At 47.2% G+C, this 15109-nt stretch overlaps 7 protein-coding genes across 7 annotated transcripts; 3 read left to right on the plus strand and 4 right to left on the minus strand.

Annotated features, from left to right (window-relative positions):
* Window positions 1-111: 111 nt before the first annotated feature.
* On the minus strand, window positions 112-1758 carry LY89DRAFT_602116 (uncharacterized protein; the record flags this gene model as incomplete). Its single annotated transcript, XM_018210228.1, has 3 exons — window positions 112-377; window positions 425-964; window positions 1011-1758. 3 exons carry the CDS (start codon window positions 1756-1758, stop codon window positions 112-114), a joined length of 1554 nt encoding a protein of 517 aa, XP_018061386.1.
* Window positions 1759-2191: 433 nt separating this feature from the next.
* Window positions 2192-5185, plus strand: LY89DRAFT_692104 (uncharacterized protein). Its single transcript, XM_018216471.1, has one exon. It carries the CDS (start codon window positions 2498-2500, stop codon window positions 4841-4843), a length of 2346 nt encoding a protein of 781 aa, XP_018061387.1. The 5' UTR covers window positions 2192-2497; the 3' UTR covers window positions 4844-5185.
* Window positions 5186-5350: 165 nt separating this feature from the next.
* On the plus strand, window positions 5351-7206 carry LY89DRAFT_790118 (uncharacterized protein). Its single transcript, XM_018223334.1, has 2 exons — window positions 5351-5473; window positions 5606-7206. Exons 1-2 carry the CDS (start codon window positions 5424-5426, stop codon window positions 6969-6971), a joined length of 1416 nt encoding a protein of 471 aa, XP_018061388.1. The 5' UTR covers window positions 5351-5423; the 3' UTR covers window positions 6972-7206.
* On the minus strand, window positions 6597-8468 carry LY89DRAFT_790119 (DNA repair protein rad18). The gene is made up of 2 exons (XM_018223335.1): window positions 7927-8468; window positions 6597-7874 (listed from the first exon to the last, which is right to left on the minus strand). Exons 1-2 carry the CDS (start codon window positions 8408-8410, stop codon window positions 7060-7062), a joined length of 1299 nt encoding a protein of 432 aa, XP_018061389.1. The 5' UTR covers window positions 8411-8468; the 3' UTR covers window positions 6597-7059.
* Window positions 8469-8599: 131 nt separating this feature from the next.
* Window positions 8600-10182, plus strand: LY89DRAFT_790120 (uncharacterized protein; the record flags this gene model as incomplete). Its single annotated transcript, XM_018223336.1, has 6 exons — window positions 8600-8653; window positions 8702-8757; window positions 8807-9054; window positions 9107-9174; window positions 9219-9978; window positions 10025-10182. The coding sequence occupies 6 exons, from the start codon at window positions 8600-8602 to the stop codon at window positions 10180-10182; spliced, it is 1344 nt and encodes a 447-aa protein (XP_018061390.1).
* An 82-nt stretch (window positions 10183-10264) lies between these two features.
* Window positions 10265-12397, minus strand: LY89DRAFT_726152 (uncharacterized protein). Its single transcript, XM_018219032.1, has 5 exons — window positions 12034-12397; window positions 10782-11986; window positions 10564-10731; window positions 10497-10511; window positions 10265-10448 (listed from the first exon to the last, which is right to left on the minus strand). Exons 1-5 carry the CDS (start codon window positions 12192-12194, stop codon window positions 10351-10353), a joined length of 1647 nt encoding a protein of 548 aa, XP_018061391.1. The 5' UTR covers window positions 12195-12397; the 3' UTR covers window positions 10265-10350.
* Window positions 12398-13750: 1353 nt separating this feature from the next.
* Window positions 13751-14421, minus strand: LY89DRAFT_557824 (HET-domain-containing protein; the record flags this gene model as incomplete). Its single annotated transcript, XM_018208404.1, has 2 exons — window positions 13751-13889; window positions 13916-14421. Coding segments are annotated over 2 exons (645 nt in total), but the record flags the coding sequence as incomplete, so codon positions are not given.
* Window positions 14422-15109: the final 688 nt, after the last annotated feature.

Below are 15109 nucleotides of genomic sequence, written 5' to 3' on the forward strand. Positions count from 1 at the left end.
GGCTCACCCAGTCACTAGCGAAATTTCGCAGTCTACATTTTCAGAAATACGAGAAAGAGCACTCTATGATTAATTGATTGTTTTCATTTTCGCAGCGCAACCTGAATACATTCAGGACTTGGGTATCTGTAACTCCTCACTCCTTTTCTTAACTTCCTCAATAGCTCCTGAAGGATCCCTAACACCAGGATTTCGAAGCTGCCACGCAATTACCACTTCTAATGCTGGTCTCATCCATATACCAGGTTTAACGCCACCAAGTGCCTTAGAAAGCTTTCCCCCATCAATGATACATTTCTCGGAAGCGACATCCATGATCTCCATAGCTTCAAGATGATCAACAAAGGTTTGCCACTCACTGAAAAGCTGTTCGTATGCTATAAGATGATTAGAACAGAGCACGAACGGTTCGAAAATGACATACCTTTTGGGTCATCTCTCTTCATGGCCTCAACCAAAATTGCGAACAGAGCTTGTACTCGCCAGTGTCCACCTTGTCCGTCCCATCCTCGGATCATCATTCCAACCGTGTCTCGCTCATTGACGTAAGACTCATTGCGGCCGATGTCACCTTTCAACCTGGTAATTTGCTCGTGATTCCTGAGAGACCCAGTAACAACATTGCAGATCTTGTTGTTGGCCTTAATACCTTCTCGTGCAACCATGCTTCCAAGAGGTAAAGGTAGCTTGCCTTTTTTGACCGGAACGGGATCAGGGGCAGTCGCCCACGGGGCTAAAGCAGCAAGAATCCATCCTAAATATCTGGCATCCTGGGATCTAACGAGGGAGTGGTAGATAGATTTTGGTGTCTCATTAGATTCAAGTGCCGCAAGGCAGTCATACACAACGCTCCAGGTTTCGGTGCTTGGCGCCGGACTTAGATGAATCGTTGGGTCTATGAATATTGTTGAATAAAGATCTAACTTGTCGATGAGCTGCAGAGCACTCCGTGGGTTCTTTCCTACTCTATGGTTAGACGATGTTTTATAGGGGAGACCAGAAGAATTTACCCTGTAACATCTTCTCTACCTCAACACCAACCCTTTCTCTGCTGATCTTGAGCTTGAGAGCATCTTTGACAGCCGGGTCACTCATGTATGCCTCGGATTCTGGATCGATACTGAAGGTCAAACGACTAGCAAACCTAACTAGCCTTAAAACCCGCAAAGGATCATCCATGAATGTTGTCTTGGGGTCCAGGGGGGTTCGAATTCGATGAGCAGAGAGATCTTCTAAGCCAGTTGAAAAGTCTTCGACTTGATCAGTGTGAAGATTGTAGAAAAGCGCATTGATGGTAGCGTCTCGCCTCAATGCATCTTCCTCGGCAGTTCCGAATTCCATTTGAGGATTCCGGCTGTCGGCGGAATATGTTTCTTTTCTGAGATTGACAAAATCCACATCGAAGCCCAAAATCCTCGTCGTGGCTGTCTCCAAATGTTTTGACTTTTCAGGGTTTGCTAGAATCTTGTGAAGGCCGCCCAAGTCGATGTCTTTCAGGGAGTGTTTCTTCATGTTATCTTCATTCTTGAGATAGTCCTGCATCTTGGAGCTGAAAGTAAACCCCGTCATTGAATTAATTGCCGTGTCAATATCATGACTGGGAATGTCCAAGAGCTTGTCTCGAACCCAACCACCAGCCCAACGAAGCTCAATCTTTTCCTTGATCTCTTTCGACTCGTCGATGAAGCGCGCCACGTCTAGCAAGAGATCCCGAAGTTGGCTTTCCCGTGGCGTGAGGGTGATTTTGGCTGTAGCCATTATGTCGTTGGACTTCCGTTGTTGTGCTGTCAGAAGATCGTTGAAGTCGTGCTGCGTGGCCATCGTTCCTCGAGGTCGCTTGGACTGGGATATATCTTCAGTTGGGATTTCTTTTCTTTTCATCAGGCATGAAGAAAAGGGTAGATGGGTTGTGACTCCAAGCGTGACTCGACGAAATTTAAGATGGGGCCCGGCGAGGAATAATCTTCTAGTCAAAGGCATCAGCTCAGCCTAGAATCCATGAAGCTAGTCGAGATTCAACTAGAACGAGGCAGTGAAATATTGACTCTCATTGAGTTTTTCTGCGAAGTCCGCAAACAGAAGACAACAATATCTAAATTGTTGGTCACGTGGTGATATCCACAGCGTATCGGACTGCTGGGCTGCAAACGCCGGTGCGGTCGATCTTCTAGAAGACCAATGTCTCGGAATGCCCATTTCTTTGCGCCACAGAACAGAACAGAACAATGCACTGCAGTTGAAACGGACTTAAGGGGGGAATATTTGAAGACACTCATTGTCTACATGTCCAGTGAATATCTGCGACTGCTCCAGATACTGTCTTCTCAAAGCAGAGTATTAGGATCTGCACAATCAGTCAGATCCAGGGCCCAGCCTGCTGACCCTTCCCCCGGATACCTGCTTTGGCAACCTCCCGCATGTTGCAGCATAGGGCGACGGCTGTGGACCTACGAGACAGTACAATTTTACTGCGACGGAAGCTCTTTCAGCGGTCTTCATGACACCTCCTAATCATGCCGCGCCATTCGAGCCTCCAGACCACCCATTGGCCCCCTCTTCGTTGAGGATATCGAAGATACGAGGCTCCCTAGACACACAATCGATGGCCTCTGTATCAACATTGCCATACAGAGCCTCCAATGCGTCCGTCTCCTCCCTCTTCGCCTCAACCTCAACACCGTCTGGCTCGAGATCCGTTTCACCCAGTGGGGCTGGCACCCCTTCGCGAATGCTTTCTGGATCTGTCTTTGGTGGATTGGGGACTCCGGGGGAACAGGTATCACCAGCAGACCGGCCAGAGGACCCTCGAAACCTCATTTTACAAGCATTCGTGCCTCATATCGCCATTCACACTTCCTCGGATACAAGAGAATTGGTGAAGGACAAGGGCTTTAAGGATGGGTTATGGGAGCTACTCCGACCATTTGGGGAGAGGATACAAGGCAAAGTTACTGTGCGGGATAGCATAGGGGCTGGCCGAGCGTTCGAAGACTTTACCGTTCGATTTGTCGAGCTCAACGATGGACTTGAAATACCAGATGCTATACCGAGCTCAAGGAAAAGTCAGGAAGGGAAGGTTCTAGCCGCCAATGGCAACAAGTTATCTCCAGACGTTGCTCGACGAGCTCGGACTGGAGGAGATATCCAAGCCATTGAGACCCTGGTCGATCGACATCTGGCTTACTCTGAAGACTTCCCAAGCATAAATGGGGAGGACTACCTAAACTTTCGCGATGGTGGAGAGAGGAACCCAAACATACCATCACCGTTCTACACATTATACCTCCGAAGGTTACTTTCAGGGATGCCTTTGGCGCCTCACGAAACCTTCTCCCATCCAGTGGCATGTGTAATTGCTATCAGTTCTCGAAATCCTAGTCCCATTGAAACTTTAAGAAAGTTGTATGACGAATCAAGCTTTGGAGACAAGCGCTTACCACTTTGGGTCAATACTGAATATCTGCGGTATTATGTATTGGTTCATGACGAAGAACGAGATGACATTGCGAAATCTATGACTTTATTCGAGCAGATGAAGCGGCATTTCGGACTACACTGTCATCTTTTGAGACTTCGAAGTTCTCAGTGTGTCGCCACGGACGATGATAGTATTCCGCTCCCACGCTGTGAATGGTTGACAGCTTCTGAGGAGATAGCGGAGATTGAGGCGAGGGAAGTAGAAGAAGACCCTGAAGATTCAGTCCCGTGTATCTACGAATCAGATACCACTGCTATCAAAACTTTCATCAGAGAAATGGTCACCCAGTCTATTGTCCCTTCAATGGAGAGATCTGTAGCTACTTGGAATGACCAAGTTGCATCTAGGCGGCGAGGCTTCACTGGCCGCATCACCAACATGACGAAGAAATGGTCCGTCTTTGGTGGCAATTCGCGAGCATCGTCGAACGGAGCCGGATCATCTGGGTCCAGTAGTAATTACGATGGATTGCAAGGCTTCTATCGACCAGAAACGCCTGAAGCACTGATGCGGAAACTGGCAGACTATGCTTTCATGCTCCGAGATTGGAAGTTGGCGCAGTCGACGTACGAATTGCTTCGCTCAGATTTCAACAACGATAACGCGTGGAGGTATCATGCAGCTGCAAATGAAATGGCTGTAATAAGTACCCTCATGAGCACAAGTGCTTTGAGCTCCAAGATTCGATCAGAAACCATCGACAAAATGCTGGAGCAAGCCCATTACTCTTACATCACCCGGTGTGCATCTAATTATGGGGCGATACGCTCTTTGACACTTGGTATGGAGCTTCTTAGGCTTCGCGGCGGCTCATCTTCAGAAGATGCAGCGAGATGGGGCTTGAAGCTATTAGAACTGAAGGTCGTACCCGTCGTGGGTGATGCTTTAGTCAAGGAACGCGTTTCTATTTGCTACGCTTCCAAGAAGGGTGCAGGAAGTGGACAATGGGGCGCTAGAACACGGAAATCTGCAATGTGGAGTATTCGAGCCGCGGATGCTTGGCTTACACTTGGAAAACCTCAACAGTCGAAGCAACGTCTGGATGAAGCTAAAGCGAAATATGCATCCCTCCTTCAACCTGATAGTATCAAGAGTTTTACGGCAGCGAACACCTTCTTGCAGTCTTTAGAGCGAGAAGTTCAGCTTGCATTGTATCCAGAATCCGGAATCGAAGGTCCAGGAGGAATGGATGATTTGATTGATACATCGATAGAGGAGGAGAGCGAAGCTTTCAGCTCAAGACCCCATCGACGAAGTTTAATGTCCGGAACAGCTCCGGTCATTAGCGGCTTGGGGAATGCACCATTACACGGTGACTTGTTAGGAGAAGAGGAGACAGGAAACCCGACTCTTCAATTTGAATGAGGCCTTTCACGTTGGAAGCGGATCTGAACATATCATCTTTGAGCGGCTACATGGTTGGGAAGAGCATTGGGACGGCGTTTGGTGTAAGATGATTGGCTGTATACATAGCGCCTCTAAGAACAACTTATCCATCATCTGCTGAGTGGAAGGGCTGTAATGGTCCTCGTCAGGTATGCAGATTAACGAAGATAGAGGATCTTGAAATGCAAGGAAACTCGACGTTAACCCCTTAAATTGTCGCTTAAATGAAGCTCAAAGTGTTCTATTCTTTGCCCGACAATTTGATGGGTAAAAGCTGGGAATCATAGCATAGGTGCTTCCAATTTACAAAGTTTAAGACTGCAATCTTATCATAAGCCAATCTTCAAAAGTGAGTGATCTTAAACCTAAGAATGATCAAAGAACAAGGGTGAATCAACCTTGGATACCTCCATAAAGTTATGCTATCACAGGTAGACTTTATGCAAATCGCGTCCCTCGACCTTACCCTTATCGATAACAAATCACAAGGTAAACCTGCAAGACAAAACAAAACAACAACAACGTCTGGCATATCCATGAGCCTGATCACTTGCTCACAATGAGTGAGCTTCTTACGTACCTGCAAAACAATGAGCCCCAGTTCCGCAAGTATGTTCTTTCCTGTCTTTTGCGCTCTTCCTCATTGTCGTTTCTACCTGCCTATTGCCTGCGTCATAACATCAAAACACCCCAGCACAGTTGTCAAGAGTCAAGATACATGCTGATATGATTTGAAAATAGAGCTCGTCTGGCCGCCCTCTATTCCGACTTTCGCTATCTCCTGACTACAAACCCTGACGGCTACTCCGCGAACCTCTCAGCTTGGCGCACCGGCCTCTCTTCCGCTGCCAAAGCGGGCGTTCTTCCAAATGGCGACCACTTCTCTATAACGTTCGACGAGGAACTATTACGGAGTCTAGAGACTAAAGAATGGGGGCGGCCGTTAAGTCTCGGAACCGTGGTCAGAGAAGCGGTTGCGGGTGCGAAGACTGGGAAGGGAGAGGGGAGGTGGTGGATGGAAAAGGAGTTCTTGGAGAAAGAGGACAGTGTTTACACGAAGGGTTGGGGAATAAATATACAGGTACCAGGACCGGGAGATGTTGTGAGGTGGGGTTTACGACAGCTGGGCCTTGGTGGGAATGAGGATCGGCTTGTTACTGGGAAGGTGGTTGTGCTAGAGAATCTGGAGGAAGCTGGAAGAGAAGCACAAAAGAGGCTTGAGGGCCCGAGAGGGAGGATTGAGAGGATACTCTCCAAAGATGAGTTTAAAGAGAAGGTGGAAGATGTGTTTGGAGAAAAGAAGAAGCTCTCTGGTAGGGATATGGAGCTGCTATTACGTTTTTTGGCCAGAGACAAGCAGATTCTGGCTTACGATGGCGAAACTGTAAAGGTCAAGGCGCCCAATGAGAAGGTAGCCGCTCCGATCACAACAGAAGACACGACGATCGCCTCGTTGAAAACTCTTATCAAGGATCTGGAAATTCAGACAACGGTGTTGTCCAAGAGGATAGACGAACTTCTCCTCACTGCTAAGGAAGCAGCTGCCCGGAAAAATACAGTGGCAGCTCGCGCAGCATTACGATCGAAGAAGCTAGCCGAAACGACGTTGGTGAAAAGACATGCTACCCTAGCGCAGTTGGAAGAGGTATTCGCCAAGATTGAACAGGCCGCTGATCAAGTTGAACTTGTCCGAGTTATGGAGGGAAGCACTAGAGTCCTGACTGGTTTCAATCAAGAGGTCGGAGGAGTGGAAAGAGTCGATGATATTGTTGATCAGCTACGAGAGCAGATGAGCCAGGTCGACGAAGTTGGAAATGTGATTACCGAAATTGGCCAAGCTGGAGCTGTTGACGAGGGCGAAGTTGATGACGAGCTCGAGGCTATGGAGAGGGAAGAACGAGAGAAGGTGGAAGCTAAGGAGAGGGCAGAAAGGGAAGAGAGAGAGAGACAAGAAGCAGCAGAGACGAAGAAACGACTAGATGCCTTGGAAGAAGTTGAACGCTCAGCCAAAAAGCAAAGCGAGGAAGCGGACGTGGAGAAACGGCTTAGTACAAGCACTGAAAGTCTGAAACGCATGTCACTGGATCCGGAGAATGTTGCAGCATGATCAAGCTTGTTAGATTTTGTATATGCACATGATATCGGCGCTACGGAGTTGTGGTTTATGGTACATATAGCTTTAGCATATTGCAAGGCTAGGGTTGCATAGGTCTTACTGTAGCAATATTTGAAGCCAATCCAGCATCTGCTTCCAGAGCTTCGAGTTTTTCTTGATACTGTGATGAAGGTGGGGGTTCTGAATTGGTCTCGTGGAAGAACCTGGTCTGAGAAGCTAGCTTTTCAGGCGTATCTTCAACCATAATCGGTGCATCAACTTGTCTTTCTGTCATGACTGTGTCCACGTCCGGAGTGTCTGTCACAAGTCCAGCATCTGGTGTCGTACTTTCAGCCGGTTCCGACGGGGTAGGCGCAGAAGATGGGGCCTTGGTGTTTCGTCTTGCATTTGCGATGAGTTGCTGAAAATCGTTGCTATAATCCGTAGCCCAACCCTTTCCATTGAAATCCTTATTCCTGATTTGCGAACCCATCTGTGTCGCGCTCGATACAGTAGCTCTGCCTCCTTGAGTCCTCTCCCAGATATCCAGTTCCCTCTTTAGATCTGCCTTGGACTTAGGTTTGGTTGCATCACAGTTCGCATTCCAGAGGGTAACCCATTCTGTGTATCTCCGTTCAAGTAGCTGTCTATTACCTGCTGCTGATAATCCGGCGTCCGTAAGCTTCTTCCTCAAAGGGTTGTCTTTGATCATGGAATAGCTGATCTGTGCTAACCGTTCGGGTCGCGCGCTAGGTTTTTCTGTTGATGGTGTTGGATTTGCTGTGCTTCTGCTAGATCTACTAAGAGATTTCGTGACAGTAACTCGGGGTTCTTCTGGGCAACCATCATCAATATGCTTATTGATGTGGGCCAAAACGACTTTCTGCTCGCATATAGGGCAGGGAATAGTGTCGTCTATCATGATCAGAATTAAAATAGAATATAAATTACTCAGCTAACAACTAACCTAGAGTGTATTCCTCATCTGAGTCTGCCACAGAGATGACTTTTTGTGAAGAGGATTTGGTTCGCTCTGAACGCCGCCTTTTCTGTGGCGACATGTCCTCACCTCCATCATCCACTTCTTCCAGACTCCTTTTCGAAGCCGAGCTCGTCGGTATGCTTGTTGGCGTTCTAGCAAATGCTAATACATCTGGCCTTGCCCTCTTGAAAGCATCAACCAGGTCCTCCATCGCATTGTTGTTCCGCAGCTTCATTGCCTGCTCTGGCGCTCGACATGCCGGGCATTTACCGTCGTTATTAAGACTCCTTCGTATGCATAGCGAGCAAAATGTGTGGGAGCAAGAGGTAATCATTGGTGTAGTATAGAAGTCTCTACAGACTTGGCATCGCAAGGCTGAATCGACTTGGGCAAGAGATCGTAGTGGGGTTTCCAACCAGTCCGTAGAGTCTGGGACTTCGAGAGCGTCATCTTTCGATGCTCCATCCATACTGCGATAGTCTGTAGAGGTGGATAAGGTGGTAAGGCAAGGTTTGTCGCATTCGAATGTATGTTGTTGATGGCAAAACGTCACGAGCCGAGTCGCGTAAAGTGGTTCGCGAAAGCGCGTCGTCCTTCCAAAATTGTTCCACTGACTTTGGAAAATTAACAACAAGCAACTTTCAGACAATAATGAACAATGGCGGATTACAAGACCTACCTAGCTTCCAGCATATTGACTGAGGACAAGATTGTATGTTTTCGATTGCTATTTCGTTGCTATTGTAACTGACAATCAAAGGTTAGCTATCGACTCCTCAGTCGAGCCCTCAAGGTCAATGTGAATGCTGCGAAGGAGTAAGATACTACACATTCGGCTCGAAAAGGATTATCTAACATATGGTAGGATGCTCTATGAATTCCATCGCCAGCAGAATGGAAAGAAGCCAGGCACAATCCACGCCACCTATCTAATCAGCGGGACCAAACAAAAAGAACCCGAAGTCGCAAACGATGCCGTAGAACAGGATGGAGAGGATACGCATATGCAGAGCAGCCCGCCGTTCATGAGCAGCTCGATGCCTCAACCACAAGAGACTAGTGATGACAGCGGAGTACTGAGTATTACATTGGTGAGAGAAGAGAATCTCGACGGTAGCTATGGCCAACTACGTTCAGGAGGAGCGGTCACTGAGAAATTCAATAGAAGTGCGGTCACAATATGAACACATCACATCAATACATGTCTATAGCATTGGGCCACACCCATTGAAGGTCAGTTCGAATTCAGCTTTTAAAAAGCTAGCTGACGAACTTAGGATCTCCAAATTCTGTCAGACATTACTCGACAAGTCCGAGAAATTTGTGCAGACGAAGATCCCCTCGAGACTGCCTCTACATATGGTACAATCATAAACAAGAATGCCAAGCGCCGAGAAGGAAAACGGCCACCGCCAGCTCCTGCTCCCGTAGCCCCAGTACCTGCGAAAGCTCAGCCCGCGAAGCCCAAACCAGCAGAGTCCAAGCCAGAGCCACCTCCCAAGAAAGAGATATCTTCTACGGCGAAGGACTTCTTCGGAAAATCCAATTCGAAACCCAAAGCAAACCCCGCCAGCAACCCTTCCAGCAAAGAAACTACTCCTAATCCACCAACTCTGAAGCGTGACTCGTCCAGCATATTCAAGTCCTTTGCAAAAGCTAAACCTAAGCTCAAGCGCGAAGGGACGGACAGTTCGGTTGCGGACTCTCCTGCTTTGTCGCCCGCAGAAGACTCGCCTATGAAAGGTCTATCAGATGATGACGAGGAAGAAACATATGTCTCACCTGCGCCCGCGGATATGGAGATCGTGAATAAGAGTCGCAAGGAGAGAAAGGAGAACGAAGAAAAGTTGAGACAAATGATGGAGATGGATGATGAGGATGAAGAAGAGGAGATAAAAGAAATCGAGGAGCCAGAGGCTGTGGAGAAAGAAGCTAGTGTTGAGAAAGAGGTACCACCGACTGTAAGTGGAGGTAGAAGAAGAGGCAGGAGGAGAGTGATGAAGAAGAAGACTGTTAAGGACGAAGAGGGATACCTTGGTAAGTACTACGTTCTCATTACTTGTGTGTTACTGATAAGATGTAGTGACGAAGGAAGAACCTGTCTGGGAATCATTCTCGGAAGACGAGCCAGCTCCAATGCAAAAGCCCAAAGCACATGCTCCGGTAGCATCTACGAAGGGCAAGAAGGCAGCTGGAAAGGCAGGGCAGGGCAGTATCATGTCTTTCTTCGGTAAGAAGTAGAGGTTCGACCAAGTTTCGTGGCATGGCATTACCGGCATTCATGAAATTCACGACACATATATTTACGAGAAATGAGCTTGGTCAGCGAGATTTTATACTGTTGTCAGAATATAATGGCTATGTCAAATGTGCTGCTATAAACTTCGTAAGCAATATTGCTCATCATGATCATTCAATCACGTATGGCTCAGCTCCATCGCCAAATAAAAGATGAGGCTTCCTCCTCGCAACATCTAAAATCGTTTGAGCGAATACGCTATTTGCCCCTATTTCTGTTAGCGAGGTTTCAGATGCACTGTTACATATTTACTCACAAGCAAACCAACTCCCTGTCCAACGCATTAGCAATTGAGTCCCGGTATATGATAGGGAGAAACTTACTTGTATAGTCATGGATTCTGTTGACATGGATCGATTCGTGCACCAGACCAAGAATGCTAGCATTCAAGACCAAACCAATGCATTCACTAATCTCCTTGTCATCGTCCGAAGTCATAGCTTGTAAAAGTAAACTCATCGGCCACGCATATTCAGTTCCGATGTGAGGTCCTATTAATATTATCAATTATGCTTCTTGACAACTTCGGATGTGCCTTTACCTCCAATTCCATGGAAGGCCTTTCCTTCCAAATAGTAAGGATTTCCATCCTTGCTTAGTAGCATTTTCCTCGTGTTTTGGTATACCTGATCTGTCCTATCGACGAAACCGAGTATTGGAAGAGCCAGCAAAGAAGGGACATTAGCGTCATCCATCATGATCTGAGATCCATAACCATCGACCTCATAAGCAAACACTCGTCCATACTTCTTGTGCTGTACGACACCATGGGCCCAGATGCCATCAGTAATCGTCTGTGAGCGCTTCTCTAACAATTGCGCCATCTTGACATTCTTTGCTGCTGTAAGCATTTCTGCCGTCTTCTTGAGTTCGACAGCGATTTGAGCATTCGCTGGAATATAGAAGCCCAGGATTGTGGCATCATCACTTGGTCTGAAAGCGCTTCGGACGAGACCAGTACCATAGTTTAAAGGATTGCCAACTCCTGACAAAGGCAAAGTCTCTGTACCTTGGTTGGTGTTTCTGGAAAAGGTGTAAATATTCTTCTCGAATCTGCCAGTGTCGGGATCAAAGGTCGACTGAGATTGCTGGTCGAGGACTGTTAGGACAGTATCTAGTGCTTTGTACCATCTTGTTGTCAAGAAAGCTGTAGAACCAGTATGATTATAGAAAGAGTTTCCAATCGAGAGGAAATGTGCTAAAGAGTCCAATTCGTACTTGCATTCGAAGACGAAGGAAGGCTCGTAAGCAGGATGTACGTTGTCGTCTTGGCCATTTTGAGTAGCATGAAGCTTGGACGGAGCGGGCGGTTGAAACGCGTTGCAGTAGGGTGACTGGATGACATATTCCGCTTGTGTATTGATGGCACCCAAAATCAAATTAAAAATCTTGTCGTCCTTCTTGGCCAATGGCTGGTACTGCAGGAGCTGGTTCGTTGAGTCTCGGAGCCATTCTGCATTGATGTCCCCAGTAACCACGAAACTTTGAGGCCCGGCCCATTTCCCGTCGTCTTTCTGGCCTCTAGCTTTCAACTCGGTATGTGCAACTTGTCCATCTACATGCCACCGTACCGTCGTGTCGAGCGTATTGGGGAAAGCATTCTCGAATAGCCGTGCCATGTCTTTATCAACTATCTTCTCGTTCATATCCTCGATAACTTTCTCGACAAGTGGGGATGTAAATGTCCGACATTGTTTCGCCGGACGCTGGAATGGCAGAGCTCGTGGACCTTCAGAGAATGGTCGACTGTCAAATGTCAGTAGATGACAGAAGAATATCCAAGAGGAGCATACTGCATGAACATCGAGTATTTCTTGTAATCCGGACAAGCTTTAGCAATCTGCTCGGCGTCATGCTTGGCTTTCTGTGCTTCTGAGAGGATATCTTGATCCTCTGGAGCGGAAGACAGCACAGCTCCAAGGTACAATGGCCACAGCCATAGTGATTGATGCATTGCTGCTGCGATGAAGTGCTCGACTCGACGGTCAAAGGTGGGCAGAGATGGTTTAAATCATTGGAAAGTGGGACTCTTCGATCGGAGCTGCTGCAAACAACAGAGCTCTGGGAAATCGGTTTGGTTTATTGATTGTGGGCTCGAGAGGAGCCAGACATCCGGGTTGAGTGGGTTCTGTCAAACCGCGGCTACAACGTTTCATCCTTCACGAGCCTCGTCTACTCGAGTCCTCGTCAGACAAGGCTGTAGAAGCGGCTGATTAAGCCCCACTAAAACCTATCTCGCGTAGGTTCCAACCTGTACCGCATTATATTCTGCTGTAAATGTTCGAGTTGTTTGTTCACACATGGTTGCTATCAACCACAAATTTCTCTCCGCTCTGGCATTTCAAGGCGATACATTCTCGCTCTGGGTTCGACATTCACCGCCCACCATTCTCGTCTGCTTCTAACTTTCAAAATCATGCCAAACCCACTGACCTGCTTTCTCTAAACAGAATCAGAGTCGACCTGTGGATAGATTAACAATCCAAGAGGCGCAAGTCAAAAATCATCTGTCGACTCATAGACGCGCTGCAGCACATCTGAAATGTTTTCTCCTCGGACACGTCTAGAGAACATACACAACTTGTCAACATTCTGCAATCAAAGGCTGTTGATGCTGTTCATTCACCAATCATGATGTTGTTTTATAAGATGAAGAATTTGTTTTAGAGAATTGGAAAGTCTCTCCGAGTCTACGGTTCGAAGAAGTCATCTCATTCTCGTTGGTACGCATTTTATATTCTCTCCGAATCCTAGACTCTTATTCGTGCATTCTTAACCCCATTTGCCTAAGCTTGATTACACTAGAGTAAGTACATGCTTGGCAACCTTATACTCGTGCATTTCCTTCAGCACATACGCGTCCTTTTTTGCGTCAGTGGCCATAGATCGCTCCAGATAGTGAACTTCCCATCTTCCAATTCTTTGGTATTCTCCTTGCGATTCACCAGTGGGTACCAGAAGTAGCCCATCGGTGGCGGTAATTTCCAATATATAAATATCCTTATAGACACTACTAGCAGTATCATCGTCCAGACAGTCAAAGTGAGTGTCCAACAATACTCCAGCAGACGTTTCTACGCGACCTTCGTTACTGATTGTCCCAACGAATAGCGGGTTACATGCAAGCCACAATATTGCTTCCGGCACATCTCCAAATGGAGTCTCAGATGTCGCTGGTGACTTGACATCTAGAATATCTACCAAAAATGGCAACCTACTTCCAATAAAGCGTGGGTTGCATTTTCCGTTGATGGGCATCCACGACCATGTAGGCGCTCGTGTTGGTAAAAGTCTTCGACCTGGAGACTATTGTGCTGCCAACTGATCCCGTCACATTCCTGCATAATAATCATCTCCTGTCTTCTGGTACAGGCTCTCCGGAATGCCAGCCAGCCAATGCAACCGCTTATCCTTTTCGAAGGTTAGATTGCGTCCTGAGTATTGACTTACAATCGAGTCCCACGTCTAGATAGAAAGAGGCTTCTTCCACTTCGACCGACTATCAAACCTGAATGGAGAGCTTTCACTCACGAATTGGGTATTACATTCCCAAAAGACTTCTGTGCGTGTAAAGTGTACGGCCCGCGGCGAAAGGAGTCGTTCCTGCAGGGTCCAGCCTCGAGCCTCCAGTGGACAATGGAGATAGCTACTCAAGGATGGATAATGGGGACGCACTCGTAGAGGACATGTTTATATTTATTGATCTTCAGCGGGAATTGGCATCTTCGCATATCCTTTCGATCAAAAAAGCATCCTTGGCTTCCATCACTAGCTCCAGACGCAGAAATGTTGAGTATACCACCACCGTAAACGTTGACCATCGTAATAGACTCTGCCGCCCAATCTGCAGCATCTCTTTGTATTATAAACAAAGAGTCGATCCAGATATATTGTATTTTCAATTCTTTGCAAATCGCTATTGCATCGCGAAAATTTTTGGAAAGTTTCTCGAGCGGTATCACGGACATGACATCGACCAGCGTCAATGTTGTCAGTTGGCAGCTTCTAGTTTGAGGCTTGCCCCAACAGTGGCTTAGAGTAGCGTATTCGATATACTCGTTTTCTACTAGTTGACTCTCTAGACGCAGCCTTGGGTTCCTTCCAGTGAGATCGATGAGTCGCTCTGGTCTGAAGCTGGTGCGATTGTTGCAGCCGTTGTGGCGCTCAAGACATGCCGATAGCCACTCCTTCACTAGTGGTAGAGATTGACTTGTGTTCGGAGGTCCATGTTTTGCTTGCAAGATCGGATTCTCTATATCAAACAAAATAGTCAGAACGTGTTTCTAGTGAAATATCATACAGGCTTATGGGGCTCTGCAGATCTTCTCAGTTGCACTCGAGATGTCAATAGAGGTGGAACCGAGACAGAGTGACGAGTGAAGCTCGAACTGATCTGAGGACGCGGAATGCCGCTCCAGACCCGGTAAGTAAATTCGATATTTCCACTCGGAAAAGCTGTCTCTCCGTATGTAGTTCTCTATTTGTTAAATTGTTTTGCTATCTCAGCATGACAGTCTGTCTGTGTTTGGATGGACATCGAATATAGGAACATTGCACAGAGACCGCAGCCAGCTTCCGCTGACACCTTCAGAGCTGATGGATGCTGAACATGGTCGAGAACTGTTGTATCCATAAAGCCTCTCCTTCGACCTTCTCGTATGAACTGTGGCAATAAGTCTACCATTGTCTGGCAATAGCTACACAACTTTGATAAGTATGCATCGCCGTTTGAGAGAGCGGACCGAGGACTTGATCGAAAGAGTGGTCTCCATCACTACTTGATCCGTCGCTGTCTGTGCTATTGTCGCTCTCCCAAGCATCTAACGAGCCGGATTCGTTGTTATGAGAGTCCCCGAGCTGATCCATTCT

This window comes from Mollisia scopiformis (genome assembly GCF_001500285.1).
Source record: "Mollisia scopiformis unplaced genomic scaffold LY89scaffold_39, whole genome shotgun sequence".
Classification (NCBI taxonomy): Eukaryota; Fungi; Ascomycota; class Leotiomycetes; order Helotiales; family Mollisiaceae; genus Mollisia; species Mollisia scopiformis.

Excerpts from the sequence above, each read along its gene's own strand:
- LY89DRAFT_692104 (XM_018216471.1), top strand. The coding sequence starts at position 2,498 with ATGACACCTCCTAATCATGCCGCGCCATTCGAGCCTCCAGACCACCCA.
- LY89DRAFT_790118 (XM_018223334.1), top strand. The coding sequence starts at position 5,424 with ATGAGTGAGCTTCTTACGTACCTGCAAAACAATGAGCCCCAGTTCCGC. Across the intron at positions 5,474-5,605 it reads AATGAGCCCCAGTTCCGCAA|AGCTCGTCTGGCCGCCCTCT; the intron begins GTATGTTCTTTC and ends ATTTGAAAATAG.
- LY89DRAFT_790119 (XM_018223335.1), bottom strand. The coding sequence starts at position 8,410 with ATGGATGGAGCATCGAAAGATGACGCTCTCGAAGTCCCAGACTCTACG. Across the intron at positions 7,875-7,926 it reads AGATGAGGAATACACTCTAG|ACGACACTATTCCCTGCCCT; the intron begins GTTAGTTGTTAG and ends TGATCATGATAG.
- LY89DRAFT_726152 (XM_018219032.1), bottom strand. The coding sequence starts at position 12,194 with ATGCATCAATCACTATGGCTGTGGCCATTGTACCTTGGAGCTGTGCTG. Across the intron at positions 11,987-12,033 it reads AAATACTCGATGTTCATGCA|TCGACCATTCTCTGAAGGTC; the intron begins GTATGCTCCTCT and ends GACATTTGACAG. Across the intron at positions 10,732-10,781 it reads GGCCTTCCATGGAATTGGAG|GACCTCACATCGGAACTGAA; the intron begins GTAAAGGCACAT and ends TAATATTAATAG.